We start from the raw sequence: 16467 nt of genomic DNA on the forward strand, positions 1-16467 counted from the left end.
AGACTTTGTGTAGTGAATAAACCTACCAAACCTTATTTGTGTGACAAGTATGTTATGGGAACAGATTGTCATAATGATTTGGTGGGTCTGCTTGTGTAAGTAGTCTACTTACAGGCATGCTGTGGGGGACCTACTTTCTTGTGAGCCTGTATTTGCTGCATACGGTATCCTGTTCTACCAGACTACAAAGTGATCCCAATAATACTATCTGACCATTTACCTGCAAAGGGTTTTTCCAATCTTGTTTAAAAGTTAGATGAAGGATGAACAGCTCTCATTCCAAAATTTTCAACATTAAGTAATTTTTTATACCTCTGGAAGAAATGTCAATATTCTGGCAGTGTTCTACATTTGTTTCTTTATCACCCAGTAGTTTTATTCCAAAACGCAAATGTTGGCCAGTTCCTGATTTTAGTAAGCCCACCAAACAGCTTATCGGAGCTATTCAGTTCACAGAACTTTGATTTTAGGTCTTATTTTTCTGCCAGATGCAACACAATGACATATTGCAGAATAAAATCTGAAGAGGAACTTCGTCCAGGCTACATAAAAATTCCTTACGTGGCTGATAATGTAATGCAATTTTCATTGCCTTTGGTTTTTTTAGCTTTCTTTTTGTTTGTTTTAGCTTGTTTTCTCCAGATGTAATTTATCTATTTATAAAATATGTAGAAGCAGGTCTTAAGAATATTTTGTTAAAAAAAGAAGCCAGCAGTGGATGTAAAGTTATAGAATGGCCTAAAACAGGCAGCAGAACTGAGCTGCCTCCGTTAGGTAAAAAATTAACTCTGGAAATAATAAAATGAAGCTCATGAAAACAAAAGACATTATTTTAGAAGTGAAATGTTTGTGAAGGTTGTTGGCAAATTACAGTCACTGCCTTTCCTTCCTACATCTGTTAAAAGGATTCTCATGATAATTGTGGAAGACGTTCTCCTCCTCATCACTCTTTATCAGAACCTCACTCTGGGGCCCCAAACACCCTCCCACTGCCACCACCGCTTGTGTGGGCTGGTGTTCTGACCACTGTGAAAGCCCCTGTTGCCCTTGTGAACATTCTGGATGGCACTCTGGACCTTGCATCAGATCCGCTCCCTTCAAAGTACAGAAGAATCTGCTTTGGGAAAACCGCAAGACTGAAAAGGTGGTATGGGCACGAATGTCCTCTCTAGCATACAGCCTGAAGAGGCAGGAGCTGTTGCAGAACCTACTGTCTCAGCATGGTTTTTCATCAAAGCGTATGAGGTGAAATCATGGGAGTCAATGGGAGTTTTCTCATCAATCTCACTCATTATATCTGAGGAGTAAATAATTGATGGTTGCAGAGATCACTTATAATTTATGTAGCTCTTTTAAACTCAGTGAAGCTTCTAAATACAAAAACCAACCAACTCCAAAGTCATAGAATCATAGAATCATAGAATCATTGAGGTTGGAAAAGACCTCTAAGATCATCGAGTCCAACCGTCAACCCAACACCACCATGTCCACTAAACCACGTCCCTAAGTGCCTCATCTACTCGTCTTTTAAATACTTCTAGGGATGGGGACTCCACCACTTCCCTGGGCAGCCTGTTCCAATGTTTCACCACTCTTTCAGTAAAGAAATTTTTCCTTACATCCAATCTAAACCTCCCCTGCCGCAACTTGAGGCCATTTCCTCTCGTCCTGTCACTAGTTACTTGGGAGAAGAGACCAACACCCACCTCGCTACAACCTCCTTTCAGGGAGTTGTAGAGAGCGATGAGGTCTCCCCTCATCCATGGTAGCCTGGTTGAATGCTATGTGCAGTTAAATAAGTGCTTAATTAGAACACAAGAGTTCAGAACAGTGAGAGATACTGTATTTCATTGGGATGGCTGAAGGGAAATAGGGAAACGGAAGTTTGTAAAGTTGTCTAAACTAGAATTTGGCCAGAAGCCAGCTGTGATTTGTAATGTTTGTTGTAAGGTCAGGCTGAGAAGCAGAAAGGAACTTCTGTTTTTTAGTATTTGCTCATTTGCTGAACAGGAGTGTGATCTTCCTGCAGTCACATAATGCCTATTTTCTCAGTTCTGAAAATGGGACGTTACTGTCTGCACTCGCGACATTATACTGGAGGTTAGCCCTTGGACTATGCAGCAAATGCACTTATGACTTTTAGCCATGGTGTACTCGTCTCGAGTGTGGTAGTTAGACTGTGTATACAGGGCAGAGGGAGAATTTGGTGTATATGAAGAGTACAGTCCATCAGAATAAGTGTACTAAGAAGGAATCAGGCTGAGCTTGTTCAGTGGGAATACCGTGAGCAGCGGGAAGAATGAAGCATCTGAAATCCTGCCCTGTTGGAGTTAGACATCTTATGATGTGCTGCAGAAAGTTATTTCCTCCTTCTGTGACTCCAAGTGCCAAATCTTCTGAAGATAGTGAGAGAACCACTCTTCTCACCTGAAAAAGATCCTACAAAAGCAGAAGTTACGCTTTTCTCTGAAAGCACATCACACGTTAGGAAGGAGGCAACAGTGGGTATAATGTTCTTGTAATACCGTGGTGAAGTAATTGGAGGATTTATTCAGCGTGTGCAAAAGAGGTTTGGATAAGTAAACGTTGGAGAACAAACTGTATCCAGTTCAGTGGACTGCAGTGTCGGACTTCCATATGCTCCTCCTGTTTAACTGTTTTATGAAAATAATTCAATTAATTTATTTAACTTTTGGAGCAGGGAAGGAAGGTTCTGCTTCTCTGAGAATAATGTCATGTCTGGGGAGAAGAGCGCTGTCCTGACTGAAGTGGGATTTGGATGTGAATTCCCTCTGATAGAGAAGGAACCTGAATGTGGGTCATCAGCCTTCTGAGGGAGCGCTCCAACTATTAATCCGTGCTGATAAAAGGTATAGCTCCTTTCCAGTTTTTAAAAAGGAGATGGCTGACACTGTGAAGCCAGATCTATTAGGTATGCTCTGAGAACAGCTACTTCAAACGTGCCCTTCAAATGAGATCAGTAGAGAAATGTCTAGTTGATGGATAGCAGTGGTGTTTTGAGATCAAAGGAGGCATCAGGTTCCGTCAGCCTCTTAAACTTCAGGTGCGTCTCGGTGCAGATAGAAATCAGACTTTTATGTGCATAGGAAATGTTAATGCCAATAACTGAAGTGTCAGTGGAGTGCTTGGTGGCAGCAGAGCAGGGGTTTTGAGTGCTGAGCACTCAGGCGCTTATGCATTCACGTGGACCTTACTCTTTGGTCAGTACTATAATATGTAAATCATTAGATATCTGTTAAATATTGTTAATCCTATAGAAAATACCCAAAGATATCTGTTGACGATAGATAGGTGAAATAAGACGGCATTTTACTGTTTGCAGAGCTGAACGTTTGCCGAGGGTATTGTGCTTTATACCAGTTTGCCCAAAGAGACTACTGATAATCTGCCTTCTCTGCCTTGTGGTTCCTTGAAGTCACCTTACTCTTGCAGCGTGCTGATGGAGCTGACGATAACGGCTGAAGTTCTCAAGTCAGCCGGGGAGTTTGTATGCATAGTTGTATCCCTAGAAATAGAGACATCCCAGATAACAAGTATTGTTAGCATGGAGTATTCAGACAATGTGATGCGGTATTTTTAAAATGCGAGGAGGACATTATATTAGACCTGGCTATTAATCAGCTAGAAAGTGAGCAACTGCCTTGGGTTTTCTTTTAAGGTTGGAACTTACTTGAATAGTAATAGTAGTTTTGGGGGCACTGAAGAGGTCTGTCGGTGGCTCCTAAAGTTTCTCTATAGTGAAGATATTAAAATATCTTTTTGAGGAAAAAAGGTTAAAACTAGAAGCTAATGTTTTATAGTAATTTGTGTTTATTTTTCAGCCTGAAGATAAAACAGAAATTTCATAGATTTTTCTCCGCATCCACTTTGATTTTTGCTTTGATGTAGATTTAAGCTCCAATCCTAATGCTCTGTGCCTAGAAATTTTAAACAGGAAAGTCAAATTTGCCATAACACTATCAATATTTTTTATAGCAAGCCTGTATGTCTAATTCTTGTCTTTTAAGAGCTTCCAACTGGTATTGAACTTAGAAGGTGTAAAATGGGTGCTGTCTCAGAAGATGACTTGTCTGTGAATAACAGCAACGCATTTAGTGTATATATACATTTTTTTTAAGAAGGTAGTTGCAGCGAAATTAATGCACTTCTTAAGTTCATCTGAAATATGAAAGGTCGTGTCAGATTCTGCAACCTTGGGGACTAGACTTCCCATTCTATAGAAAATTGTCCCTCCTCCTGCTATTTTACTCCCTATTCATCTCTGCAGCCTCAGCTAGCTATTTTTTCCATGCCACAGGATGAAATATATCTGACTAATCTCCTAGACCCTTACTTGTCTGTGTCTATATCAGAAATCTCTTTCTCTGTTGGATCGCTGGGCAATCTGAGTCCAACCGGTAGTCTCGAAAACTGGAAGAGTGTAACTGATAAAGTGATAACATCTCAGCTAAAAAAAAAAAAAAAACAACAACCCTGATGCTTCCAGCTAATTCTGAACTTTGTTGTGCTCGGGTTGAAATGAAAGTCCTGTTTGCACAAAGTGCAGAATGGTGGATGGATGGTCCAGCAACATCTCTGGAGACAAGCAGCAAGGGTATGAGGTAAACCAAGCCAAAGGCCTTGCAGTAGCAAATGGTGCATATGTCAGTGTGTCTCTCCAAGAGCCTGTTAGTGTTTATGTACCTTGCTACCTCCCCGAAGTGATTGGTTACTCTGATGGGTTTATTTTCAAGTGAGAGTTAGTAATGGGGAAAAAGCATCATTTCCATGTATATAATAGTAAGAAGTGTGCTTGTTATGATTTATATTTAAATAGACAGTTCTCATGATTCAGTTCAGTTGAATGTTGCCCTGGAGAGTTGAATCCTGCCATGAAGTTTCTTTGTGATGCTGGACAAGTTATTTAAAACTGAAGATTCATGACTGGGAACTGTGTGATCTTACTCTGCTTGACCAAACTGAGGTGTTTGACACATAAAGAGCAGAAGTCCCAAGCACTCAGAAATGCAGCTAGGGACTGTAGGGGTTTGAATGAAAAGAAGTGTCCCATCACATACTGAGTTGAAAAACACAGCCCTCATGGTCTCCAGAGGAGCACTAGAATTAATTGACAAGTTTTCATTGCAAGGCGTAGCACCCTTCTAGGAGCAGCAGTGTTCAATAATGTAGGTGGGTTATCCTGTGTGTATGGCTGTGTGTGTGATTTATTGTGAAAAATCAGTTGTTTTGAATTCATCCACATAAATTCTTGTAGAGGGCTCTCCAGAGAGTACCACATTGCAGCTTTTCAATAAGACTGTTTGCACAAATCCCCTTTTCTTCCTACTCCTCTTGCTGGAATTTGCCTGGAGAATTAAGAGCTGTAAAATATTTAAAAATCAATAGGATTTACATGAAAAAATTAACACTAAAATGCATTGACAGGGATAACACTGCCTTTGCACGAAAAGCAGCTGGTATGCATATTTGATTTATTCATTCAATAAGTTTGAGAACATGTTTGTAAGGTCTGTGATCCTTTTGCATAATTTGTGCTGGTTTATTATTGGAGTTGTCACTCTTACGAGGAAAATTAAATGGCTTGTTTGGAGGCTTGGGATACAGTGTGGTAAAATGCAGCTACACAATGTTTTATAAGTAGTGGCTATAATTAATACAATAGTCCAAGCTTAACTGTCTCTCTGAATTAAAGCTGACAAATACCTTGTTAGCAAGAACACAGACGTAGGGAGAGGGTTTTACTGACTGACTTGAAAGAAGTTTTTCCATTTTCAAAGTAGCAGTTCTGCAGGAATTGTGAAACTTTCTAAACGTGAAGAATTTACATTTCAGAGTGTTGATTTGGGCTGCATAAGTTTGAAATGATACTTTTTAGATTCCCTGGTGTCACAGCAGAGCACTGGGTTTCCCAGTGAAGGGAAGCGCTGCTGGGGGAAAATTTAGTTCAAGAAAGAGAACAGCAGAATGAGGAGTGTTTTTGTGTGAAGTGCACTATTTGTTCAGTACAAAGTGAGGTTTTATTCTGAAAGGTAACCTTAAAAAGTAGTATCTTAGTATTCGATGTTAAGTGCTTTTCCAGGAATTTATTGTGCAGATAAGGTCAAGTTTTGGGTTAACACTCCCCCCCACCTTCCCTACACGACAGATACAAGTGTCAGGTTGCCTCTTAAGTGTAAAAATCTATAGTTAGAGCCAAATTTTGATGAGTATAAGATTACAAAAAATCTGTTGCTCACTTAAATTAAGCTGATCTTGTGGCATTAGTCCTCTTAGTTTGGTAAAGACATTGTTTAAAAAATAAAAAATTGATAAGCCAAAAGCCATGTGACTATTGGTATATTTACATTAGCATTTTTATTTTGGATCAAGAATATGGTTTTGAAGCAAGTCTCCCAATCCTGCCTATTTACTGTGCTTTGCTTTACATTGCAGAGTGGTTTTGGAATGTGTAAGCTAATTTCCTTTTGGATGAAACTAAAAATGTGCTCCAGGAGCGCGCATAATGCTCTACTACTACTAATGGGTATTTAGTCTACAGGACCAGACTAGACCTAACCTGAAGTAGCATCCCTCCCTCCCGTTCTTCCCAGAACATGTGCAGTGTGAATATCATACCTTCAGCATCAACAGTTTTGCTTTATAGACCTGATTTTATTGTACCATGCTACTTGTTAAGGTAGACATAGATAGCGCTCGTAGTCAGTGAGCTGCCAAAGACATTAATTGATAAAACCAGAATCTTGTCTTGTGAGGCAGAAGTCAACTTTCAAGAATAATTGCTACATCACCAAATAAATTGCCTGTTAGGAACCCCATCTGCGTATCAGGTAGGAAACTAAAGGTGGTGGTGTTTCAATGTCTAAAAACCAAAAAACAAACAAAGAACCACAATGAAGAAACCCTTTCAGGAAAGGGGGGATGCTCTTTAGGCTGATGGACTTATTCTCTTTAGGTTTTGTATAACCAGACATTTACTTACTTCATTTCTGATGGGGAGGCTGTTCCAGTTGAGTATGTTTGGGAAGTGGATGGTAGCTCTTAAAACAAGCCCTGAATGAAGCGGTCCATTTCAATAAGCTGGCAAGTAGTTCTTCCCAGAGCATCAGTTTTGGACTTAACACTTGGGGACAGGTGCTTACTTGGCAGAAAATTATGTAGATTTGGAGCTGATCCCCCAAACTCCTTTATTTTAGTTTTAAAATCCCATGTTCTCTGTGTTTAGGTAACATCTGTGTATGTGCTGAGTATCTATTTGCTTTTTCATAAAGACAATGTTAAAAAAAAAAAGGCAATATATTGCCATTTGTTTAGTGGAAACTGATTCAGTGTTTTGGATTTTTTTTTTTCAAGTGATAGGTGGAACAAATAGCCCATTAGGACTGCACTAAAAATACTGATGAATGTCAAAGAAAAAACTAATTGTGGTGCTACAACTAATATAGCAAAATGAAAACAGTTTTAACAAGAAGCTTTTTGAGGTTGTAGCGAGCAGTTAGAATACTCCTCCTTTCTGTGTATTTAATGCTACAGTAATTTTCTGCCATTGGAGGCAGCAAAAGATACCATTTTAGAGTCCTTTCGCTTTCACTGATGTAAAACCAGAATACTTCAGGTGTAATCAGTGGCATTTTTCTACATGAGCCTTCATTTAAGCAAGAATGTGGGCTACTTTTAATAAAGTAGTATTCTTTAAATAGCCATGTTCCTAATTTAAGGAGTATCAGCATTAAAACCTTTTTTCCTTAAGTGTTTGTTGAAATTGTCCACTCCAATTCATTACCATGATTTTTTTTCCTTGATGTCATAATTCATTCCTTTATAAGCTTACTTGTTAATTATCCCGTGTTAGTGACATCTGTTTCACCAATAGCAGAAGTTCCCATTGCAGCTTTTGTTTGACTTAGTAATGCTTAGCACTACACAGGAGCCAAGTTTTTCAATTCACACAGTGTATTAAGAAAATTTTTTAAGTAAAAATTGGTATTTTCTGATTTTTTGGTAGATTGTATTTCAATTAAATAGGAGAGTTTAATGTATTAATTAAAAAACAAACAAACACAAAATCACACCAAAACCAAACCAACAATGTTCCAAGTTGCTTCAGTAATTTTGCTTTGGTGATCTGTAGCAATAGCCTTATCTATCTTCACTGTGGTTCTGCATGAACATTATTTTATGTTTGCTGGTTTCATGAACTGCTTTCTTTAGGGTTTATTATGATAGGCTCCCACTAAATATAACTTAAGTGGAATTCTTAGAATCATAATTTCAATGCTTATTCTCCTGCAGCAGAAGAAACTTCAACTGCCATACGAAGAGCTGCCGCAGCCTGTTGATCTGCTGTCTTTTATCAGTGCCACTGTTTTGGAATTGTGAAAAAATGCCTTGTCCCTTCCCACATACTCTGACAGTTAAGTAGGCAGTGACTGTTCATTTAAAAAATGAATCTGTGGGGCAGGAATTTCCTGAATGATGGTACTGGAAACCAAACCTTTTTTTTTTTTTTTCTTTTTTGTCCTGGAAAGTAGACTGATGTGAGAGCAGCAACATGAGCAGGAGGAAGTTTTCAGTGGGATTGTTCAGAGTTTTTCTCTCAGAAGCTCATTGTATATTTGGACTCCCATCTATGTGATCAGGAATATGTGTAACCCAAATCTCTGCAGTATCTTTTCAAGGGATCTTGGTTAGTATCTGGCATATCTAGATGTATTTCTACCAGTACAGAAATCTTCTGAAAATTTATAACCATCTTCCAGCATTCAACTTTCTAGATTAAATTAATGAAATATTTTACTAATGGTGAAATCCCTCTGCCCCCGTACTACCTGTCTCTTTCCTCCTTCTTCCTCTGTACTAAACCTGCCTCTTTGTGGAAGATGCTTGATAGCTCACTGGAAAGGAAAGGAACGGCTCCTCTTCAGGCAAGCAGTAAAACACAAATACCAAACAACAAACCAAAACATGAATTGCTTAGCGGAAGCCCCTCTCTGTGGTTGAAACTCTGACTTTGGAGTCATACTTTGTTAACACCTTGAGCCATGCTGGTATCTTAGCACAGCGTATCCCCTCATTGTGTGTTACCGCTTACATCATTTCACAAAGGCTGGGAATAGCAGTGATCTTTCCCAAAGGCCCTCTTGTTTGAAGCAATGAAAGCTTTTTCCCCCCTCGGAAATTTCAATAGCCAGGAACAGCACAGTATGCAGAATAACTTCTAGCGATATTATTCTAACACTGAAAGGAGACAAAGAAGGGGCATATATTATTTTATTGGCTACCAGAGAAAAGGTTGTCTTTAAAAATATATATGCCTTTTGCATATGCTTTGTGACAGACATACAGCCTGAAGACTGGCATGTGACAAGGGGAAATCAATAAAAAATGCATAATGATATTATTAATATTTATAGAATAGCTAGATGAGTATAATATGACAGGGAAAAGCCAAGAAGGCTTTTAGAATAGCAAATGTGTGCTCTAAAATATAATGGAATTCTTCTGAGCAAGTTAAAATGGGGTAAAAAGGCATTGCACAGGCTGTCGGAGACGTTCACAACACCTTTGATTAAAGTCCTTTCTAAGCAACCATGAGAAAAGGTTTGTCAAAGAAGTGCAGCTAAATAACAGTTGGAAAGCAGAGAAGGGAAAAAGTTTTCAGAAAGGGTGAGGTTATTCACTGATGGTCCTAGTGGGACTTGTAGGGATTGTTGATTGATTTGCAACCTAGGAAAGTAAGGAAATGGTTCTCTCTGCTTCCAGCAGGATTAAAATGATCCAGCTTTATCCAAAGACTAGGAATTTTCTATGCCTGCTAAAAGATTTTTTTTTTTTAAACTATGTTTTTGCATGTAACTGGCTGTTGATGTAGTTGTGCACCTGTTAATACATACGACTGTAAGTTATGCCTGTAAGACTGCAAGGTTTATAAGCAGCAAATAGGAAAACAAGCGGGTAAGACTGGAGATGAACAAATTTGGTTCCCTAAATGCAAGTAAAAATCTCCTATAGTTATCCTTCTGTCTTCCTGTCCTGTAGAAATTGGGCCTTACTGCGTGGCTAATTCCTCTATGGGAGGACTTACATTGTGGGACTTGGCTCCATTCATTCTCTGTGTTGATGATAACATCAGGAATAAGCTGGAGATTTTGTATGGAGGAATTTATTCTTTTCTGCTTGTGCTGCAGATGGCTGAATTTGCTCAGTCTGCAAAAGCTGCAAGGAAAGTACATAATGAAAGAGAAAATCATACTAAAAATGGAAGAAACTATGCAAAAGACCAACTTGTTCTGCCTTTAACAAAAGGCCAACAAAAGCTTCTTCAGTTGAGATGTCCATATCTGGGGACAGGTTATTTTCGCTGCTAAATTCTTGCTTACGGAATTCTCTTTCCCGTTTGTCCAAACAGAGTACAATTTCGTTAATGCTTGGGTCAGGGTGCTAATTATCTTTGTGAAAAATGGATGAACAGGCAGTCCAGGAGATAGATGCTTCCTAATTTGTTAAGGGCTTTTAAAGATAAATGGCCTTGAAGTAGATTTGTTTTCAAACGAATAGCCAGTAGAGTGCTCGGAGCAGTGGCACAGTGAGCTCTCATCAGTTTTTCTCAGAGTGATGGATGTTGCATATTCTTTCTGTTGACGTGGTCTTTGCCATCAGAAGTCCCAATTTATTAATAGTTTTTAGGCCAATGGTTGTAAATTATTGCAGCCCAATTTTATTACTGTTTTACATCTACCAAGAACTGAGCCCTTTGTGCAGCTTTATATTAACTCAGCGAGCACCATTAAAATATTGACATTTAGGTTCATTTTGGTAGCATTAATCATAGCATTTTATCATGCATTAATTGCAGTAATTTGAAATGACGGGAACGTTCACTTTTCTAAAAGCAGGCGAAAAAATAATTTCCATTTCTCCACTTTTTCAACCCATAACTGTGCTTTAAAAAAAAACACAAACAAAAACGCAACCCAAACCACACAAAAAACCCCCTCTAATTGTGTGTGATGGGCGCATCTAATTCTTTGCTTCTTTGCAACAACTGAACAAGTAAGAGCCAGCAGCTCTTACAGGCCTCACTGGAAGCTCTTGGAAGTGTCACCTCTGAAAATCAGCCTCTGAAGTCTCGGTGTGGACACCTATAGCTAGTCCTTGGCTTCAAGAACATATCTTAATATATAACGAGACCTCCTGATGTGCAAAAAAAGCTAAAAATCTACTGCATTTTCATATGCTGATATGGCCTTAACGGTTTAAAACAGACACAGAAATGCCTTTTGTGATTCACCAGCAGGAATAGGTTTACAGTACCTGTGTCTATTTGTGTTATTGTATCAGTAAAAGAACCTGTCATGTTTGCTGGCTGTCTTCAGTGGAGGGCACCACCAGATGATTATGTTTAATATAAGGAGTTGGCAGCCTTTCTCACTTAACCATCGTTAAGAGATCTGCTGCTGAGGTCCCATTTTGTGAGGCAGCTGGAAATTGGCACTTAGTTTGAATGTATTGTTTTCTACCTTTCTCTTAAAGTTCAAGGACAAGGCAAAACTGTTCAGACTGCGCAAAGAAAATGGTTTTTCTCACTTTCCTGTGTTTACTTGGTCCTCTGACCTCTCCATTCTTTTCTAAGTAAATTTATTCCCTAAGTAAATTTATTCCCCTATATAGACATGAATTAAATAGAAGTGTGGACCATGTCAGCAAAGATGTAGGTGGAAGACATGAGGGAAGGTATTTGAAGGCACCATGCAGAAGATAGCTGTGATAGACATGTAGCCTTTTTACTGGAGTAAAAATTATTTAGGTCTTCAGTAGTGTTTCTCTTGATACTTATGAAGGAGGACAATACTGTTGTTTCTGTTTTAGGGAACTGAGGCATAGAACGGGTCAGTGGAGAAACCCTAAATCACTCAAAAGGCAAGATGCAGAATAGTGGTGTTCCAATCTCCTAACTCTCACTTCATGCTCCTAACCATGCATTTCATTCGTTATTTTAGAGACTGTCCCCTCCCTACTCCCACCCCAAGATGTTCCTGCACCTTCAGGACTTCAACCACCTGTATTTTCCCTGGTAACATCATATGGCTTAAGCCACAGCTTCACCTGTAGCCTTCTGCCTCCTGCTATACTGGATCTGCTCAAAAGCCCAAAAGACTTTCTAGTGATAGAGGTTTTCTTTTTCCAGTTACGGTGGCTTCACATGACCAAATAATACTTCATTAACCTGATTGCCTAAGGATATCAAGTTCCAGGGGAAACCTGTATTCCTGTGATTGGCAAGATAATTAGGAGGTGAAATAATGCAAATCCTACCACAGGCAACCGTCATAAGATTTATGTATTTATTCTCTGAAACCAAAGTGTGTCATATCATAAATCCTTTTATTTTAAGGCTTTTATATTTATAGGTTTATTATCGACCATCACAATGGATATATTGCTAGGGCAGGAGGCTTTAGGAGCCCAATCAAGTTGGATCAGTTCAGGCTGCTGGTAAATCTGCTGAGATTTTTAGTCTGCAGTATCACCTAGATAACACAGGCTAAAGTTCGCTTTTGCTTTTACTAGCTTTGATTTTAAGCTCCTTGGGCATGGCCTTTCATTCTATATTTGTAAAGTATCTACCAGAGTGGATCTACCACACTTAGAGCTTCTACATGATACAAAAATGTAGACACAGAAGCCACTGATGGCAGCAAGATTTCTGCGTCCACCAGGAGAGTTGAATATTTGACCTAGATTAGAGACAGCTTCATAGGGAGTCAGCTATAGCCTTCGCTGTTAATAGAGGCCAGGGTGAAACTCCTATCAGTAAGTGCTGCATCCAGGCGGCGGCAGCAAGTGGGAGATTAAACGAGAGAGCTGCATAGATGTGGGGTCCCGTTGAGGATAGCCTTCAGTGGGTAAACGTAACTTATAAATTAAAAGTTTTGCAAAACCCTACGAAGTAAAAGGTGTCTAATGAAGCTCTGGTAGTTTCTCTACCTGAAAATGATGAAACCTAAGAAGCAAAGAAATTAGTGGAGTTGCTCTGAGGTGGTTGGACTAAAATTAATATGGCAAAAGCAAAATAAAAAAAGAGGGGGGGGGGAAATCAATATTCTTGCTAATAAGAATCAACATTTATCTTACAGGAAACCTGAAGTTTTGCCTTCTGATTCTGAACCAGTCTTTTGACAAAGGTCATTTTCATTGTCTGTGGAGCAAAGGTAATAATAACTTACATACATCTTCATTTGCTTATTTAGTTAGCTGCTACCCAGCTAATGTACTTCATGTCTGTTGCATTGCAATGTGGCAATTTCCTCTTAACTAGAGCAACCTTCTGGTGAGGGTGTGAATCGCCAGAATATGTCCCTTGTTGCTGAATGCAGCAAATGATCTGATTATGCAAATTCTGCATCTCTGCATTGCTTACGTCAGTGGGAACTTTATGGACTGATCTGTGTAAGACTGTAGCTTTTCAGAGGCATCTTAGAAATGATCATTGTTTTGCTGACAAAGTGTAGTAGATCAATGGTGCATTTAAGAGTCTGGAAGTGAGCATTCCTTTAAAGGTCATCAGTGAAATGTGATAATTTTAATCAAAATAAAGTGAACCGCGTAGATTCTATGTTGTGAAAGCGGTGGGAATTTGCATGTGTGTCAGAAATATGCAAATCAGATTTCACTACCCCTTTGTTTAATATGCACATTGCTAATCATCATCTCTGATACGAAAGCTGCAGATTTACTGACGTTTTGCGGAGATATGTAAATCTTTACAAGCTTGGAGCTATTAATTCCTCTGGTGCAGAAATGTAGTCCTTCAGAAGCTTTCTGGCAAACCACAGGAACTGTCTCTAACTTGTAACCAGGCTGGGAATCTTGCAGAGAGATTCCTCTTAACTCACTGGGGCAGATGGAGCTATTTGATTTCAGCATAGTCATAAGGGCTGGCATGGAGTAGCTGTATGGTTAAAAGGAACTGGAGTAAGGGATGAAGCAGGCAGGATGTATTCATAGCACTTAATTCCAGTAAACCTAAACTAGGTACTTTAATAGGCAGAGGAGTGAGAAAGGAAGGGAGAGACTTGCACAGGATGATTCAAAGCATCTTAACGAGTACTGTACCCGAAACGGGTTCTCTTTCACTTGCAATATCAGCAAGAAATGGCAGAAAGAAGTGCTCAATGGAAGGGCTGTCAAGTGTATTTTCTAGATGTGATTCTACATATTTTTTTGATTTAAAAAGGTACACTGAAAGACACATTGTATATTAAATAACGAAGGGAAGAAGGGTAGGTACTTTGATCTTATTCCTTTGTCCCACCTTTCCTGTGTTTTGAGGGTTGAGGTTAAAAAAGAGACAGCAAACCAGACATGTACAGTTACTGAATGGCAGTATTTAGCGTCTTGTAGTACCTTGCATGTGTTGCTTTTATGCTGTATTCTGCTAATCAGACTTTTTTTGTCTGTCCTTTGGAATTTTAAGTCTTCCTCTTGCAATCAAACCTGTGCAGGGTAACCCTTGGGGCATGGAGCGCTTCTTACTGTAACACTAATAGAGCCTTAACTGTAGTGCTTCCGTGAAGGGTTGGGATAAGAAGCTGAATGAAATCGAGTGGACCACAGACTGTCTTGCTTGAGACTGCCTCAATGGATTCCTGTCCTCTGAGCATAACTGTGTTGAAAGTAATGACTGGTACTGTGTATAGTTTTTCAAAGAGTCTGTGAGAGTTAGGAGCAGAAGTCCTATTTAAGCTAATAAGACATCTGCTGGTAAGTTACTTCCAGAAATAGGTGGATATTTTCTAGATAAAATGACAGAGGAAGGTGGTGACATAGTGAACCTGAAATGTGTTTCTTCAAAACATCTCAGCTTCAGTAAACCTCCGTGAATCCAGGACAAGGTTTTGCAATGCCTGACTGACAATCCTAGTGGACTACTGTAGGTGTTAGCAATCTTGTGCCTCCTGGATCATCCTCCTTCTGAAGGAGTCTCAGCAGAGAGACTGCTGCAGGACGAGGAGAACCTGCAGGTTTTGGTACGTGAACTGAAAGAAGTTCTGAAAGAATGAAATCCTTAGAAACCCTGCTTGATGACCAGCTGTATATGCTTGAGATCTCATAAAGGAGTGATGAGAAGGAAACAATGGGGCTGTTGATCCACAGAATATTGCCAGCTACACAAACTGGTGGAAAAAGGAAGAGAAAAATGCAGAGAAAAAGAAAAAAGATAACATATTGACCGACTTCTCTAAGTTACAGCAATCTTGGGTGTTATACAGAGTATAGAATACTGAGACATAGGTGTTATTTTCAAGTAGGTTGTGTCCTATCAAAATAACTTGTTTCATTAGCCCTGTCACTTTAGTGTCAAGTAAAAATGAAGGTGTGATGTGATATGTCCTGAGTTTAAAAAAAAAAAAAAAAAAAACAAAACCAAAAAACCTCATTGATAAGTATGGCTATTCTAGGCTAAAATCATCCCAGGTGTAACTCCTCTTGACCTCAAGAAAAAAGTGGTTGCAGCTAATTAGCCTTTGTCTTATTACAGACTTGTATAAAATCTATTTTTACTGACATACTTTGAAAAGAACTATTTCAATCTGTACAAGTTTTCATGAACTTCCTTCCCTGTCCTTTGTGAAGGACACTGCAATCTGATTTCTTCACTTCCAGGGGACAGCTTTTACTACTCTTACCATACAAACTGGATAAGTGACAATAGTGAGGTAGTATAAGCTAAAGACTACCATGATTTTAGTCTTTTATATTAATTAACGTAGTATACCAATCTAGAACATGTTCCCTTTGTGTTAGGTACAGTCATACAGTATTAGTGCTGTCCTAAAGGCGGGAGGGATGAAATGCTGGAGAAGGGATATTTTGCAAAAGCAGCATGAAGAATAATATGGCAGAAAACACTGGTAGTTCACTGAAGGATTTATTGGGTTGGGTATAGTGGGGAAGGGACAAACCAAATGGCAAGAGAAATTGAAGAGAATAGGTCAGTAAAGGGGAATAGGTAAGGGAAAAATGTCTCACAGTAGGTGAAGCTGATATAAGGAGACTGAGTATGGGAAGGTGATGTGGATGCAGAGGGTTGGGAATAGACTATGAGTAAGCACGAGGCTGGTAACATCAGTCAAATCCATCAAAAGTGCTTTGACTGTAGCTGTTAATGCAGCCATTTTTACCAGTGGAAGTTGTACGGCTTCCCTTGCAGTCCTTATCCTACTTGTGGAAAATATGCGGAAGAGACAGGTCCCTGCTTTTCTCAGAGCTGCATGTTTTTGTGTCTGGTAGGTTCCTATAAGGAAGACTGGATCCAGTGGGGCCTTACCTTAATAACCCTGTCACACATCCTAAATTCCTGCTTGTATTTCAGCGATGTTTCTAGCTCCTGGTTTGAATCTTGTTTAACAAAAAAGTTGGTAGGGAAAAAATCAGTTTATGTTAGTC

At 39.2% G+C, this 16467-nt stretch overlaps 1 protein-coding gene across 5 annotated transcripts in view; it reads left to right on the forward strand.

The window, feature by feature from the left end:
- TPK1 (thiamin pyrophosphokinase 1) overlaps positions 1–16467 on the forward strand; it is a 318844-nt gene that overhangs the window by 45941 nt on the left and 256436 nt on the right. For 3 of the 5 annotated variants that reach the window (XM_076330745.1, XM_076330747.1, XM_076330750.1), the window contains exon 2: positions 13155–13229. The exons of 1 other annotated variant lie outside the window; for it this stretch is intronic. In XM_076330745.1, coding sequence (XP_076186860.1) covers positions 13155–13229 — 75 coding nt within the window. Of the gene's footprint in view, positions 1–8634; positions 8705–13154; positions 13230–16467 lie in introns of those variants that run through there. One more of the 5 variants, XM_076330746.1, reaches the window with a different exon arrangement.

This window comes from Aptenodytes patagonicus, chromosome 2 (assembly GCF_965638725.1).
Source record: "Aptenodytes patagonicus chromosome 2, bAptPat1.pri.cur, whole genome shotgun sequence".
In the NCBI taxonomy this organism is placed as follows: Eukaryota; Metazoa; Chordata; class Aves; order Sphenisciformes; family Spheniscidae; genus Aptenodytes; species Aptenodytes patagonicus.